Raw genomic sequence first — 15,343 nt, 5'->3', positions numbered from 1 at the left:
TTCAAGTACGTGTTACTTGAAATTGTGACACCAAGAATAATATTTTGATGTTCATGCATATTTCACGACTCTGGGAAATAATCCTTTAAAATTTCAGCTTCTTCATTATCAAGTCATGCTCTCAATAGATATCTTTATCAAAGAGTAGGCTCCAGGAATCCCCATTGGGCCCTCACCACAAGTCTCTCCAAACAGGAAATGTGAGCAAAACAAGTGCCTGCTATGCTTTGAGATGAGCCTCCCACCCAATCCTCCAAGCGCCCCTCCCCAATATGGGAGTTTCCTAGGATAGTTTTGGGACCATATTAAAACACTCCCAGGTCTGAATCCCATTGCTATGTCAAAACAGTATTTTGTTTTGTTGTTTTTTTTTTTTTAAGAGCAGAGACTTTTTGTAAACCACAAATCCTTACTATGAAATATGAGCCCCTACAAAAAGTAAGTGGTGATCTTAAATCTACGTTAGGAGGCATGAGTCCACTCAAGTCTGGGGCAATTTTTCAACAGAATCCTAGTATCCTATTACCCAGAATTATCAGATCCTGGGCCACGAGAAGAAGGCTCCCTTGAAAACCGTAAAATTAGCACTTCAGAGTTACTACATACTTTTGCGACCGGGAGGAAGAAATAAACAGTGATTCAATGTTAATACGGATCTGCCTGGCTGATAAGAGTTTGGCCAGTAGCCGGTATGCTAACAGCGCCGTCACAGACTGACTAATCTGAATTAGTCACAGATGTCTGAATTTCAAATAGGAGACATCGCACCTGTATCTTAAAAACGGATGTAGTCTATGCAAATCAAATTTTAACAAATGCTATTTACTTATTTTACTTATAAGCCAAGATCCTTACTGGTTTTGTTAATATTTTAATTTCCCTTAGTAAGTTCCTACATTTATTTGCTTATGACAATATTAAACATACCTAGGCTGTACTTGCCTCAGGCCAAATAGGGCCAAACTTGGGAACCCAGAAATGAGGAAAATGCAGTGGAAACCTCTTTGTAATGACTTGCTATTTGCTTTATCTAATGACTGTTATTTGAAACAATCATGAGTATAAGAGGTCTGGATTATTGGTATACAGAAAGATCCAAAACCCATTTTTTTCCTCCCAAGAAAAAGTAGAAAAATGACATGATTATATCAAATTCCCTGTGCATTTTCAGTAGGGTGCTGGGGATGCCTCTTCTTTCCTGCCCACTCAGGAAAACATATCTTGAAGGCAAGGGAGAGAAGTGATATTATGAAGGGGATATTTCCACACCCAATTTACATCTTATAAGGACTCTGACAGACCTCAGAATTCATCCACACGTGCCGCCTAGAACAAGTGCACTAGATTCTGTGTCTTCCCTGGTCCCAGGGGTCGGAGGGCTGTGGGAAGGAGCCAAAGAAGGGAAGGACTTACATCCCCGTTCCTGGGTGGGATCGTGAGCTCCATGTACCCATGAGGAATGTACAGCTGACTGTAATCAAAGCGGGGTTTCTTCATGAGGTGGCTTCGGACAGTGGAATAGGCTCCATCACATCCTACAATGAGGTCATAAGTGACATCTATGGGAACTTCGTCAGATCTGAAAAATAACACGTACCATTAAAAGAAACCGTCTGGGGTGCCTGGGTGGCTCAATGGGTTAAAGCCTCTGCCTTCGGCTCAGGTCATGATCCCAGAGTCCTGGGATCGAGCCCCGCATGGGGCTCTCTGCTCAGCAGGGAGCCTGCTTAACCTCTCTCTCTCTCTCTCTCTCTGCCTCTCTGTCTACTTGTGATCTCTGTCTGTCAAATAAATAATAAATAAAATCTTAAAAAAAAAAAAGAAACTGTCTAGTTGGTAAAAATGGTGATGTTCGTCTACTTGGGTATAAAAAGCAGCAGCTCGGGGGGCCACTCTCTGCTGTACAAAGGCTGACGCTTAACCACTGAGCCACCCAGGGGCCCCAAGATGATTAAGTTTTAAGATGCATTTGAGATCACGGCAAGAGGTATCTGTGAAGGTGCCGAACAGGAAAAGAGCATGGATTAGGGTCTAAATAAGGATGGAGACTGAGGAGAGTGAAGACAGAGGAATGGACTAGAGAGGCTCGTTTTAGCGAAGTGACCCTCTAAGAGGTTGCCGAACAGATTGGGAATCCATGACACATCCCAAGAATGGGACACGGGGCTAGGAGCTTCAGAGGAAACACAGGCAGCCAAGGAGGCAGCCAAGTTGTTTCCAAAAGAGGAGAGGAAATGCCGGGCCACGGGGGCTCATCTGTTTCAAGGACAGAGAGCCTTTGAAGGCGGGGGGCATGGGTGTGGGACACGGCAGGACACTGAACCAGCACAAGAATCCAGAAGGACCGCTGGTGCTGGTGTTCAGAAGGCAGCCCAGGCTGGTTTTCGATCTGATTCTTTGAATCCCTTTTAGTAATCATTTAACTCTTCCAAAGAAGCCAGAGAACAAAGTGTACAGGTCCAGTTCTCCACTCCAAGCCTTCACTTCCGCAGTCAGCAACCCCCTCACCCCGGGGATTACCCGAGCACCGTGATCGCGCCCTCCTCAGGATTACACTTCAACAGCCTGTGGCCAAAGTGCACCTTTGCGTTGGGGTATTTCTCAACGGCTGAGGAGACAAAGAAGAAAACCAAATAGAAATGAAATTCCAGTTCTCGTTTCACTTAATCAAATTGAAATAGTCATCGTTTTCTGAGAACAGTAGAATAGAGATGTTTATTCTCAAGAACGTAAAAATGAATTAGTTAAAATGGTCTTTTGACAGCTATTTGGTGGATGTCCCAGGATCATCTGGTAATAAAAGTGATGAATACAAATCAATTATCCTCATCCAAAAACAAAAAAAAAAAAAACAAGAAAAAAACCCCAACCAATTCCAATATGCAAATTTTTACATTGCTATGATGGCTGTTACTCTGGAAAAGAAAGAGGCGGCATGTATTTTAAAAGTTGCCTCTGACCTAAGACCTTACTTGTGATTAGAAATACTCAGCTAGGGGCATCTGGGTGGCTCAGTTGGTTAAGCGTCTGCTTTTGGCACAGGTCATGATCCCAGAGTCCTGGGATCGAGTCCTGCATCCAGCTCCCTGCTCAGCGGGGAGTCTGCTTCTCCCTCTGCCTGCCTCTCTGCCTGCTTGTGCTCTCTCTCGCTGTCAAATCAATAAATAAAATCTTTTTTTTTTTAAATTCTCTCATTAAAAAAGAGAGAAAGAAACATGCAGCTAAACTCCTTTTCTCAAGCTATGCCTGATTCTTTATCTCTTTTTAGTAAGTCTCCGAACTTCTGAGTCACGTTGTCACAAATACAGATTTTTTTTTTTTAAAGATTTTATTTATTTATGACAGAGAGAGAGAGCTAGAGAGGGAACACAAGGAGAGGGAGCTGGAGAGGGAGAAGCAGGCTTCCCGATACGGAGCTCCATTTCAGGACACTGGGATCATGACCTGAGCCCAAGGCAGATGCTTAATGATTGAGCCCCCCAGGTGCCCCACAAATATAAATTTTTGACACTAATTCTTTTTGTAATCAAACACCGGAACACTTAGGGGAAAACACTGAGTAAGAAGATTTTAAATTTCTCAATAAATAGAATGAAATTATTTTGGTGCTTTTTGAATTTTGCCTGCTAACAATCGGTAGAAAGTAGTGAATTCATCACATTCTTGTCATAACAGTAAAATGTTATTTTTGTCCCTATTAATTCTCATGGTTAGGAGATCTATAATTATAGGCTATTTGTTGTTGTTAAAGCTACACATCAAATCTATTTATCTATGTTTAAGAAATCTTCTGGAAAATAACTTCGGAGAAAACAGAATTTATTGGAACCATGACGGATACCTTTTTTTTTAAAGATTTTATTTATTTATTTGACAGAGAGAGATCACAAGTAGGCAGAGAGACAGGCAGAGAGAGAGAGAGGAGGAAGCAGGCTCCCTGCCGAGCAGAGAGCCCAATGCGGGACTCAATCCCAGGACCCTGAGATCATGACCTGAGCCTAAGGCAGCGGCTTAACCCACTGAGCCACCCAGGGGCCCACCTTTTATAAACTCAAAATGTGTTTGTGAAATCAAGCTTTTAAAAAATTTAATTTAATTTAATTTTGAGGGGGGCACATGGGTGGCTCAGTCAGTAAAGTGTCTACCTTTGGCTCAGGTCCTGCTCCCACAAACCTGGGATCGAGCCCTGCATTGGCTGTCTGCTCATCAGGAAGCCAGCTTCTCCCTCTACCTGCTGCCCCTTCCCCTGCTCGTGCTCTCTCTCTGTCAAATAAATAAAATCTAAAAAAAAAAAAAAATGTATTTTTTATTTAAATGTATACTAAGACAGCTCAAAAAAGTTTCCACAGAACAATAGTCCTGGAATATGCTTCCTAATAAAAACCATTTTGTGGTCAAAGCCATTAGCAAGACGCTAACAGTCTGACCCCTGAGCTGTGCGGTCCTGGTCCTCAGCCACATGTGGCTAGTCTGAATGGAGATGAATTGCACACAGTGGGTTTGGGCAACTCAGTTACCCCCCCACCAAAGTCTCATGAATAACTGTGTTCTGTTGATTACACATTGAAATAATAATACTTTGGATATATTAGGTTAAAATATATTGTTAAAGTTAACTTGGTTCTTTTTTTGGTTTTTACATGTGGTTACTAAAAAAGTTTAAATTACACATGAGTCTGCCATCTCTGGCCGGGTCTTGGAGAACGCTGCTCTAGAAAACCCACAATGCAGACCATCAGAGAAAGACTGTAAGAAAACTTACAAAACTTGTTTCTTGCAGAATTTACCACATTTTCTTGACCACAAGCCTTTTTCTGCTGGCTTTGCTTAACAATTATTAACACCACCCCCCGCCCCCCCAACACACACAGTGAACCATGAAGCAATCCTCCATGGAGTGCAGGGCGGTGATTTCGCTCTTGAGGCTTAGGAGTGGGGGGGGTGTGTGCTGTTCGGTCCGGCGGCTCACACATGTGTGTAAAGAAATGAAAGCCCTATGAAAGAATTTATGTGCCAAATGATGTTTAGGAGCGAAGAGAGGCCGTGTTCATTTCATTCTCGAGTTTGTGGCATTTCTGAAATTACACAGCGTGCAGCACATTCCTAAGGAAAACCAGGGCTGGGAGCTTCTGGTCTGTCCACAAGGTCAGTTCTTCCCAGGCCGTGGCTCCTGCTGTCAGCAGATATGTCGTGTGTCCTGCGGGGGCACTGACGTTCGCGGATAAGGGCATGGACTTTGGAGTAGGGGCCCAAGCTCCAGGCGGGACTCTATCACTTATTAACCATGTGGGCTGCTGGGGGGTTGGGGGGGAGCTCTGGAAACCTCCTTCACCACCTGTAAAACAGAGGGAAAAGAGCTCCCACCTCACAGAGCTGTTGGGAGGGTCTATAAATCAATGTATATAGAGCAATGAACATACTTCTGGGGCCTCAGTGAATGTTTTCTCTCATTTTTATCTTAATAAATTCAGAGGATGTCCTAAAGGGATTGTCTTAGGTCTGCTACAGGCTACTTTTTAAAAAGCTGTTTTGGGACTTCTGGAGATCAGTTTGAGTATATCTAGCAACTACCTACACCCCCCCCCCAACATCTACTCATCCAAAGGATAGTCTTGCAAATAAAAGAAGTGGAATTGGGAAGAATATTAAGCCCTATTTCTGAAGTCCCTGGTGAGTCAGCAGGAGTGAGCTCCGCAGATGACTCCCACCAGCTCAGCGTTCAACAGACACGCTGCAAACTCACGCTGGGTCGGGGGCTGTGGAAAAACACAGGTAAACCACGGAACATCGCTGCTCTCCAAAACTCAGAGGCTGCCGGATTGCATAGAGGAATTGATGGTAGAATTACTCAACAGTTACGCTCTGCGGGGAATGGACCTGATTAGCACAAACGCTGAGGAAGAGAAAAAAAAAAAACCTGTTGTGATCAAGGGCTACCTGGAAGGTGACTGGATTATCAATCCAATTATCCAAGCTACAGGTTTAATTTGCAGTTCAGAGGCTTGTCCATGAATGGCTTGGTCTGTAACACATCGAAGTCTCAGAGCCGATGTCACAACTTCCTCTTTCTCAGCCTCCTTGGCCGTCTATCTCCTTGGTCTCCTACAAAAACATGTGCCTCCACCTTCAGCACTGGTGCCCCCCCATCCCTGGGGTCCAGCTCAGTCTACCGCTTGGTTGCTGCGCCCAGGAATTATCGACATACCCTAAAGACCACCACCCCATTCAGCCTCCAACTACTTCTTTTCGTGTGTCTGTAGTGCGGGGCTCATTGTGCCCCTGCGCAAGTCCTTCGAGGGTATCTACTCTCCTTCCAGTCCATGAGGTCTTCAGGGAGTGCGCACTCACTCGTTGCAGTACTGAGAAGACAGCAGGACTTGAATGTGTGGTGGACAAATGATTTTTATTTAGATCAGCCGTAAGATGAGAGAGAGAGAGACGCCGAAGGATCTAGTGCTACTCTTTTTCAAGAAGGACTTTGGGCTGTACATAGCCTGTGCGAATAACCCATAGGCAACCCAGGAAATGGAATCATAAAAGCAAATCCCAGTAAATCATGGGACAAGCTTAGTTAGGCTCATGTACTTTACTGAAATAACAATAGCTGAATAAAATGTTGGACTTACCCGTCAAAAGTTCCTTGTTTAGATCTGCTCTGCTTACAGAAAGAATGTACTGCAAGGAAAACACAGTAGACACTGTTTGCTTCTGGAGAATGGACAGAAAACGTTTCACATTACTCGCTCAGCAATAGGAAATACCTAGCAGAGGGTTGCAAGCTTAGTTTTGTAGTCATTTAGCTAAGGAGCCTTTAAAAAAAAAAGCACTTTAACCAAATACATACAAAACAATGTTCAAGTTTAAACTCAAGCTTTTTCAGGTTTGATACCACAAAAACCAAATCCTCATCTTATAGCAAAAAAATGTTATTTTCACTAAGATAGTTTTATGTTGACAACATCTCATAAACCTTCTATTTTCATCCTAGGGCTCCAAATAAAGCTGTTGGAAAAACTTCAGAAATGACAGCATCACTAGAATAAATATACTATTTCCTAAAGACACTACTTTGTTTTTGTTTTAGAGATTTTTTTTTAAATTGATTTGAGGTGAGGGGAGTGAGTGAGAGAGAGAGCATGAGCTGGAGGGGGAGGCAGAGGGAGAAGCAGACTCCCCACTGAGCAGGGAGCCCCATGCAGGGCTCAGTCCCAGGACCCTGGGATCATGACCTGAATGGAAGGAAATTGCTTAAATGAGCCACCCAGATGCCCCTAAAGAGACTACTTTGAAGGCACTCATGTCAACGTGAAAGAAGTGGGGAGGGGAAGTACTGGTAGAAGTAGGATCAACCCTGCCTGTGACACGTTTGTTTTTTCTGACTTTATGGGACAATTCGGCAGGGCTGACTGTGCCTGAGGCACAGAGGGAACATACGTTTAGGGGTTAGAACATGAAAGTGTTCTAATTTTAGTTGATACTAAAATGAGAAGAAAAAATATAATGAATACATGATATAATCATCCAGGCTGATTAATCTCTATACCAATGCATTCATAAAAGCTAACTTTTAATATTTATTGTTTCAGAGAGAGATGGACCCACAAAAACAAAAGTGCCCACCTAGAGCCCACAAAAGTCGAAATGGGGACTTGCAATTCAGGGTAAGTCTAGTCTTTACAAAATTTAAAGCATGTGTCTCCCAAATTTAGAAACATTACATCATTTAATGCAAATATGCTAATTTATAAATCTTCAGCTCATCCAAAAGTAGACATTTAATATTAACAGCTAAATCTAGAGTTGGTGTAAAAATAACTCCGTCATGCTACAAAGACAATGACTGAAGACACAACTTCCTGTGTCTTTGCTATAAATTAATATTAAGAGGACTTCTTCATTCTTTGCCTCTTTGTTCTGGTTTCCACTCTTCTGTGTCATTAATCCCTCATTTCAGTGGAAACCACACTTGTTATTCAGAGTATGCTAGGAAACATTTAAATTAGGAAGGCTCATTTACGTGAGGGAAACATTCTTTCCCTCTCAGTCGGGAGGCGTGGTTGACACCTGTGTCATCTGGGAACTGGTCCTGTTCAGAGTCCCTGTCCATTCCCCCCAGGGTCCGGGAGCAGCTTTGTGTTATAAGCAAAAGTTAGAGCCTTCCCCATCACGCCTCACTTCTCCAATGCCTCTTCTAAAAGGTTGATCGTATGAAGAAAAAATATGAATGAGAACAGACAAGTCTTCACGGCACACACCAATCAATCCATCGTGCGGTTCTCCTTGAACTTGGGCAATTGTATCTCAATAAAACCGGGGGGGAAAACCCTCATCTCTGATGAAGGCTACAGAGAAGTAATTCTCATATTCCCGCTCCAGATTTCCGATCTGGATAGCTTTATCAAATGTATTTATCAAGACAAAAACAGGAACAAAAAGAACACTGGTGGCCTTTTGGCAGCCGCATGTTTCAAGTAAGAGCTCAAATGATGACAATTTAACCTATTTTATGAGTCACGTGTCAACGGTCCCTCCTCATCACAGTGTGTTTTGTACAATTCTGTGTATTCTTCCTAGCCAGCTAGTAGAGTAATTATCAATGCGCGGGACATTATTAATCCAACACTGAAACTTGCTGTTGCCGCTTAGTGATTCAACTGCATCTGACAGACTAAGTTGTTTCAAATGAACCTTCACGAAGGTCCTTAATAAAATCGAGCACTAGTCATGGGAAGGAAAAATAAAAAAGAACAAACAAGTGAGGAAGGATAAAGTGGCCCTGGTAATCAAAAACATTATTAATAAAACCTAAAGGAAGTTCAAGAATCTCCTTGGGATATTTGTACAAGGGCGGTCACAGCAGACTTTCGAGGATATTAGAAAAACATGCTCCTGCTCTATATTCCGAAAGCCTGTAAAGACGGATGTTTTCTAGTATGGGGGCGCTAGGAGGTTAGGGGCAAGGCTTGGGGAGCTAGGGTGGGTGGGGGATGGGTGACATCGGTGAAGGGGATTATAGAGGGGGTTACAGGGAATTGCCAAATAACTGTATTGTACAACTGAAACTGATATAATGCTGTATGTTAATACACTGGAATTAAATAGAATAAAATAAATATATTTTTTCTGCATCATTAAAAACAAATGGGGATTTCTGACCTGCTCTGTATATCAGGGAATATTTTGATAGTTCCCAGCGCAGTTTGGGAGGGACATGGCAGGAACCAGCAAGACTGGAAGAGTCTGGACCCGGCCAGGGAGGAAGGGCAGAGAAAACAGGTGAAGAAGGGAGGCTCTGAGAAGGGGGAAGGCCAATGAAGAATGTGCTCCCTGAGGATTTGCAGAAATCCTGGGCTCACCGGGAGGGCTTTGCATTTCCACAGGCTGTGGAATTGAGCGATTCAAAACCAATCTCATGTTCTTCTTAAAGGATGTTCCGTGTTCGACCCTGTTATAAAAGTCACAACGCAAACCAAAGAAAGAGGTGGCCGCAAATTTAGCATTCACTGAGTTCTTAAGAATTGAGAAGGCAGGATCCGTGGGCAAGCGATCATTTCCTACTTCCTCTAATGCGTTGAAGGCCCCAAATGGAAACTCCCACCAATGCCTTCACCCTCTTGGGCGTCCGTGGAGAGGAAGGTGCCTCCTCCCTCCTCCCCTGGAGCTGGGGGTAAGGAAGCCAGTTTGAGGCTCAAGTCCAAGTCGCTCTGTTCGTCTAACTTCCCTGACGTTCTGAACCATGTCTTCCTCCTCGGTCTACTCACACTTTATTGGCTCAATCTCTCGGGGGCTCGGGGGGATGATGCTGGAATTGGTCTACTTGGCTAATTCCCCCTGAATCCAAAACAAAGTGGGAGGATTACTATGGTCGCTCTCCATGTAGCAAAAGCAGGAATGCAACCAGTCAAGCCTGCCCAGCGTGCCTGGGAGCGCCTTCCGCAGTGTGCTGCCCTGGCAACTGTGCATGAGACACCGGCCCTGCGTCTCCCTTGACGTTGACCTTGTGTACCATGTAGCCTGAAGCAGGGTGGTTGGATTCGAGGAGCCCATCGCTGCCCATAGGTTGCCCATCGCTGTAAGATTCTGTTATGCCAATGCATGTGAGATGTTTTCTTACAATACACACTGGGCACATAAAGATTTCCTTTTTTTTTTTTAGAATTTTGGTCTCACCCTACTCCCCTTCACCGATGGACCCTCATTTAATTGGGAAAATGTTATTTTGGGGCCAATTTGATATTTAAATAAAATGTCCCTCTCCAAGCTCACCTTCTCTGTGAGATCTCTGAAAACTAAAGCTACCTCCTCTCCGAACCACCCTGCTGAGCCTCCCTCGGAAGCGTTCTTTCCGCAAGGACTCGAATACCCGCTGTCCTCACGAGGTTGCAAGCGCCTCTCCCCGTCCTGGGTAAGTAGCACAAGCACAGGGCATCTTGCACAAGAGGACAGTTGTTCATGGAAAGGATACGGTTCCTGTGTCCAGCTTACCCTTGCCTGCATGTGTACATCTTGTGTTTCTTTCCTACAGCACCAAGCCCAAGTTGGGGCCCATGAAACAGGGCGTATTAACTACCCAATGATGCTTATCTTTCTGTGGATGGTCAGTAGATTTGCTTCTGCTTCCTCCTCCTGCCTGGCTCATGCATTACCTCAGTACCTATGTTTTTATAACGCCAAAATCAGTGGGTTATTATTTGAGAAAGTTGCTAAATGGAAAATTTTGATCCTTCCCCACCACCTCCCCTGCAACCCCCTGGGCGCTTTGTTGTTGGAGCGTTTTTCTTTTCGACCACTTTTTAAGCGAATTTTCATCATAGTAAAACACACATGATATAACATTTACCATCTTAACTCTTTTTAAGTGTTCCGTCGGTGGCATGCGGTACGTTCACACGGCTGCATGACCGTCTGTACCTCCATCCACGGAACGCTTCATCTTACACAGCGGAAACTCTCCTACCTGTTAAGGAACAGCTCCCCATTTCTCCCTCCCTCCAGGCCCTGGCAACCACCACCCACTTCTCTCCTCTAGATCCCTCCCATAAATGTAATATGGCACTTATCTTTCTGCGACTGGCTTATTTCACTTAATATAAAGCCCTCTAGTTCCAATCATGTTGTAGCAGGGGTCAGGATTTCCTCTTTTTCTTTTTTCTTTTTTTTTAAGGCTGAATAGTATTCTAAAGCATGCCATATAGAAAACCCTCCCCCTTCTCCTCTGGGGAATGCCTTCATTACTCTCATCTACTACCACACGCACGACACTTGGATAACAGATGCGGCGGGGAGGGGAGGGGCGTCCTCCATGAAGCAATTTCTCAGTGACACAAGCCGGCTGTGCCATGATTTGTCCCGACACCATCTGCCTGGAGATAGCTTCGGATTCCAAAGGTTAAGGACTCAGTCCCAAGAGACTGCACCCCTCCCCCCATCAAACACACACCAAAGGCCAATGGCAATGTAGCTTACACCTGAGCTTCTAACCAGTCAGCTTCAGTCAGAGGTGCCCATGACTCCCTTTTCAGGTTGAAAGAACTTTCTAGAGCAACTCACAGAACTCAGGAAAACAGTTGATTTACTGTTTATCAGTTTATTAGAAAAGGATATGATCAAGGCCACAGATGAAACATCTAGATGGAAAGATGTGTTTGCAAGGGATGTGTTTGCCTTCTACGGGTGGGTGGGCTACCTTTCCACTGGCACCTCTGTGTGTTCGTGAACCTGGAAGCTCTCTAAACTCCATACTTTGGGGGATTTTTATGGAGACTCCCTCACAGGGACATGATGAATCATTAATTCCACTCCCAGCCCCTCTCCCTCCTCTGGGGAAAATTCCAAGCTTCTAATCATGTCTTGGTCTTTCTGGTGACCACTCCCCATCCAGGAGCCCACTAACAGTTACCCCATTAGAACAAAAGATACTCTCATCACCCAGGAAATTCCAAGGGATTTAGGAGCTCTGTGTTAGGGAACCACAGTCAAAGACTAAATATTAGAACAAAAGGTCTCCTAATACTTTTATCCTTCAGGAAACTACAAGAGTTTTAGGAGTTCTGTGGGCCCAGGAGCCAGGGGCAGGAAACAATATATATTTTCTGTTACCTTTACATTTGTGCCCACCACATTGTGTTTATATCCATCCAACCCCTGATGGACATTTGGGTCACTTTTGCTTTTTGACAGTTGTGAATAATATCGCTATGATCATGAGGGTTCAAATATTTCTTCAAGTCCCTGCCTCCAGTTCTGTTGGCTATGCACCCAGAAGGGGAACTGCTGCGTTATATGGAAATCCTATTTTTAATTTTTGGAGGAAACATTAGACTGTTTTCCATACTGGCTGCACAATTTTCTATTCGTATCAACAGTGCACAGGCGTTCCAGCTTCTCCGCATCTTTCCCAACAATAACTATTTTCTGTTTCTCTGTTTTCTTACAGTCGCATCCTAACAGGCATGAGGTGCTTCAAGGCCACACAGACTCGTTCCCATGAGCACCTGTGTTTTGTCTCTTGCTGGCCAGCATGTGGCCCACAGACCAGCAGCACGTATATCACCGTGTATGCTTGGGACGTCTAATCTCAGCTTCCATCCTGGCCCTACAGAATCAGACTCTGCATTTTAACAAGATCCCAGCGGAATCTGAGAATTGCCAATCCACCTGCAGTGGGAGATGTGTGGGAGCACAGAGACTCAACACAAAGCTCCCTTGGGTTCTGCTCTTCCTAAAACGAGGCCTTGTCGGAAAAGCAAGTTGGGTTTTTCTCTGGTTGATAGATGTTTGGTACATTCATTCTCTCTCAAAGCAATAAACTTAGAAGGTGTAAATATTAGATAAAAATACATACTTTCCCCAACTCTGTGTGTTATTATGTAAAGACAGGAAGAACACAAAGCAGAAAATGGATTTTCTTTGGTCAACTACCTCACCATCTGGCCTCTGTTGTTGTAGAAATTATACAGCACTGAAAACACTTCTGGTTCATCCTATAAATTCCATTATAATTAAATTTGGGGCAAGAGAGTCAGTTTGGGGAAAACCCTCTGGAGTTGTTCTTGCATTTTATGCTTGACCATAAATACATGGTGATCTTCTCTATGTAGTTGAGAGGAGATGGGAGAGAATGGGGTCCCAGGTCACCACGACTGATGCCTTTAGGCAAAAAAGAGCCTAATAGAACGTAAGAACCTAACTAACTCTTATTGAATGGTTATTGGCAACCGGGCCCTATTTTAAAGGTCCCCTATCAATTAACTTGTTCACTAGTGTAGTTTCTGAATGGTACACTGACACAGACAAGGCCAAAGATAGGACCAGAGAGGAAAGGAAGGACCAATAAGCAAGTGTCAAATTCCAGACGTTAGACTCAACCGGAAGCAAACACTATCTTCAGGGTCAACTGACCTGCGACTTGGTCCCATACAGAAGTGGAGACTTTTTCCCCGAAAGAGAGTGAATCATTCTTCCTCTCATGGGAATGCCTTGGGATACAATCTGAAATAAAGCCGGAAACACCAATTTCAGTGACAACAGTGCAGCATCACACAAATCAGATATCCATTTCAAAATGTGATGTTTCGGATATTTTCAAAAAAATTAAAAATTAATGCAAAGGATTAACGGATGAAAAGTATGTTCCTGCAAATTCTAGGTTTTGATTTTTTTTTTAAACCTTTAGATGTTGGAATTGACTTAAATTGTATCTGGTCTAAATCACCTGTTATGATTAAGGAAAAGGGTTCAGCATCAAGGAGGTTATAAGTGAAATTCTCACGATCACAAAACAGAGTGAGCCATGCACAAGGAGGAAAACCCTGGAGCCCTGAAGCCCCATGCAGAGTGTTTTCCTACATGCATATCTAAGGAAATCTGTGGAGCTAGAACTGGCACCTGTAGGGACCCGTGTTACCATCTCAAAGACACGTTGTCAGCAAAAGTACCATCAGCAAAATGTATGACTTCTGTTTACATTTCCAAGTGACACTCTAGACAGTGAGAAGTTGGGCAATGTTGAGACCCCACTGGGAAAATCTACAGACTCCACAATCCTTATCCAAACCCTTGGGACCCTTTGGTTTCCGGGTGCGAAGTTTTCAAATTTTAGATAGATAATGGAGTGTGCGTGCCCATGCGCAGATCAGCCCACGGACATTGGGTCAGCACCCCATCCTGAGCAGAAGATATCTTGTAGCAAAAATTCACACTCCATGAGAATATTTAGAAGGCCATGGAAGGCCTCACATCAGGTCAACTTTATTGCTGAATGGGTGATGAAAAGCTTTCTGTTTCCAGAGCTTTTCGGAGTTCAGAATTGTGGAGAGGAGATAAGGACCTGTGTGGTTAAAAAAAAAAGGGGGGGGGATTCGCAATCCTCTTCTGGATGCCTCCTCAGTTGCACATCCCGTGGGCCAAGACCCAACAGCCCATTGCGAACCCAGTGTCGGAGGCCATCATTGAGCGGGTGGGGGGTGGCAGGCTCCGCCTTCTCCCCATCATGCTCCAGTACCCCCAGCTGCCTCAAGTGTCAAATGTTCACCCTCTTGACCAAATTTAGAAGTTTGAAAACCTTTGCGGAATGCATTTTCATCAAAGGTTCTTGGCATTACGCCATGCTTCAAGCCAGGCTGAAATCAAGAGCATGCAGTTGTTGGAAAATGGCAAGTATTATCTTTTAAAAGGAAAAGGCAAGAACAAGGTACCTGATCTTCCAGGCCAATGGCATTCAAGGCTTGCCGTCCTCTATAAGAAAGGGCCAAGTTAATGCTTCTTCCCCGTGCAACTTTAGCCACTCGGATATCTAAGACATTGAAAGTAGACTCCGTGTTATATCTTAGGACAGAATAAGATACAGGACCTGAAGAACTGGTGTAATCAGAACCAAATTAAAAGAACTGTTATCGCCTTTAAAGAAAACACTAGTAGTTGTGATTTTTGTATTAAATTAAATTTAGATAGCTGAGGCTGCAAAAAAACAAAACAAAACAAAACTAAGCTCCTCTTCCTAAAAAAAGCTTTCTTTTTAAAATCTAAAGAGAAAGAGGTCAGAGAATCAGAATTTTCACAGCTCACGATTTTCAGTATTGTCTTACCTTCCCTAGCTTCATACACGTCAACTTGGAAATTCCTCTTTGCAAAGAAGCATGCATTTAATGATCCAACCTGAGAATCAAAGCAGGTTTTTTTCATATTTTTATTTGATTCCACAAATATAGGGAATTTTTACTGGCAAAATGCAACATTGTGCACAGTGATACTTGTATCAGCCTTGGCTGGGCAACTGATTTACTTAATCCCTAGTGGAAGGTATCATTTGCAAAAATAATGGGATGAACTCAAGATTAAATGG

The 15,343-nt window shown here is 43.6% G+C and overlaps 1 protein-coding gene across 1 annotated transcript in view; it reads right to left on the bottom strand.

Annotated features, from left to right (window-relative positions):
- KMO (kynurenine 3-monooxygenase) overlaps positions 1 to 15,343 on the bottom strand; it is a 46,604-nt gene that overhangs the window by 14,277 nt on the left and 16,984 nt on the right. Inside the window, 6 exon segments of the mRNA XM_044267018.1 lie at positions 1,414 to 1,579; positions 2,521 to 2,608; positions 6,627 to 6,675; positions 13,402 to 13,491; positions 14,697 to 14,794; positions 15,087 to 15,156. Coding sequence (XP_044122953.1) covers positions 1,414 to 1,579; positions 2,521 to 2,608; positions 6,627 to 6,675; positions 13,402 to 13,491; positions 14,697 to 14,794; positions 15,087 to 15,156 — 561 coding nt within the window.

Source organism: Neovison vison, chromosome 10, assembly GCF_020171115.1.
Source record: "Neovison vison isolate M4711 chromosome 10, ASM_NN_V1, whole genome shotgun sequence".
In the NCBI taxonomy this organism is placed as follows: Eukaryota; Metazoa; Chordata; class Mammalia; order Carnivora; family Mustelidae; genus Neogale; species Neogale vison.
The sequence above is the reverse complement of the archived record's forward strand: the minus strand, read 5'-3'. Positions and strand labels throughout refer to the sequence as shown.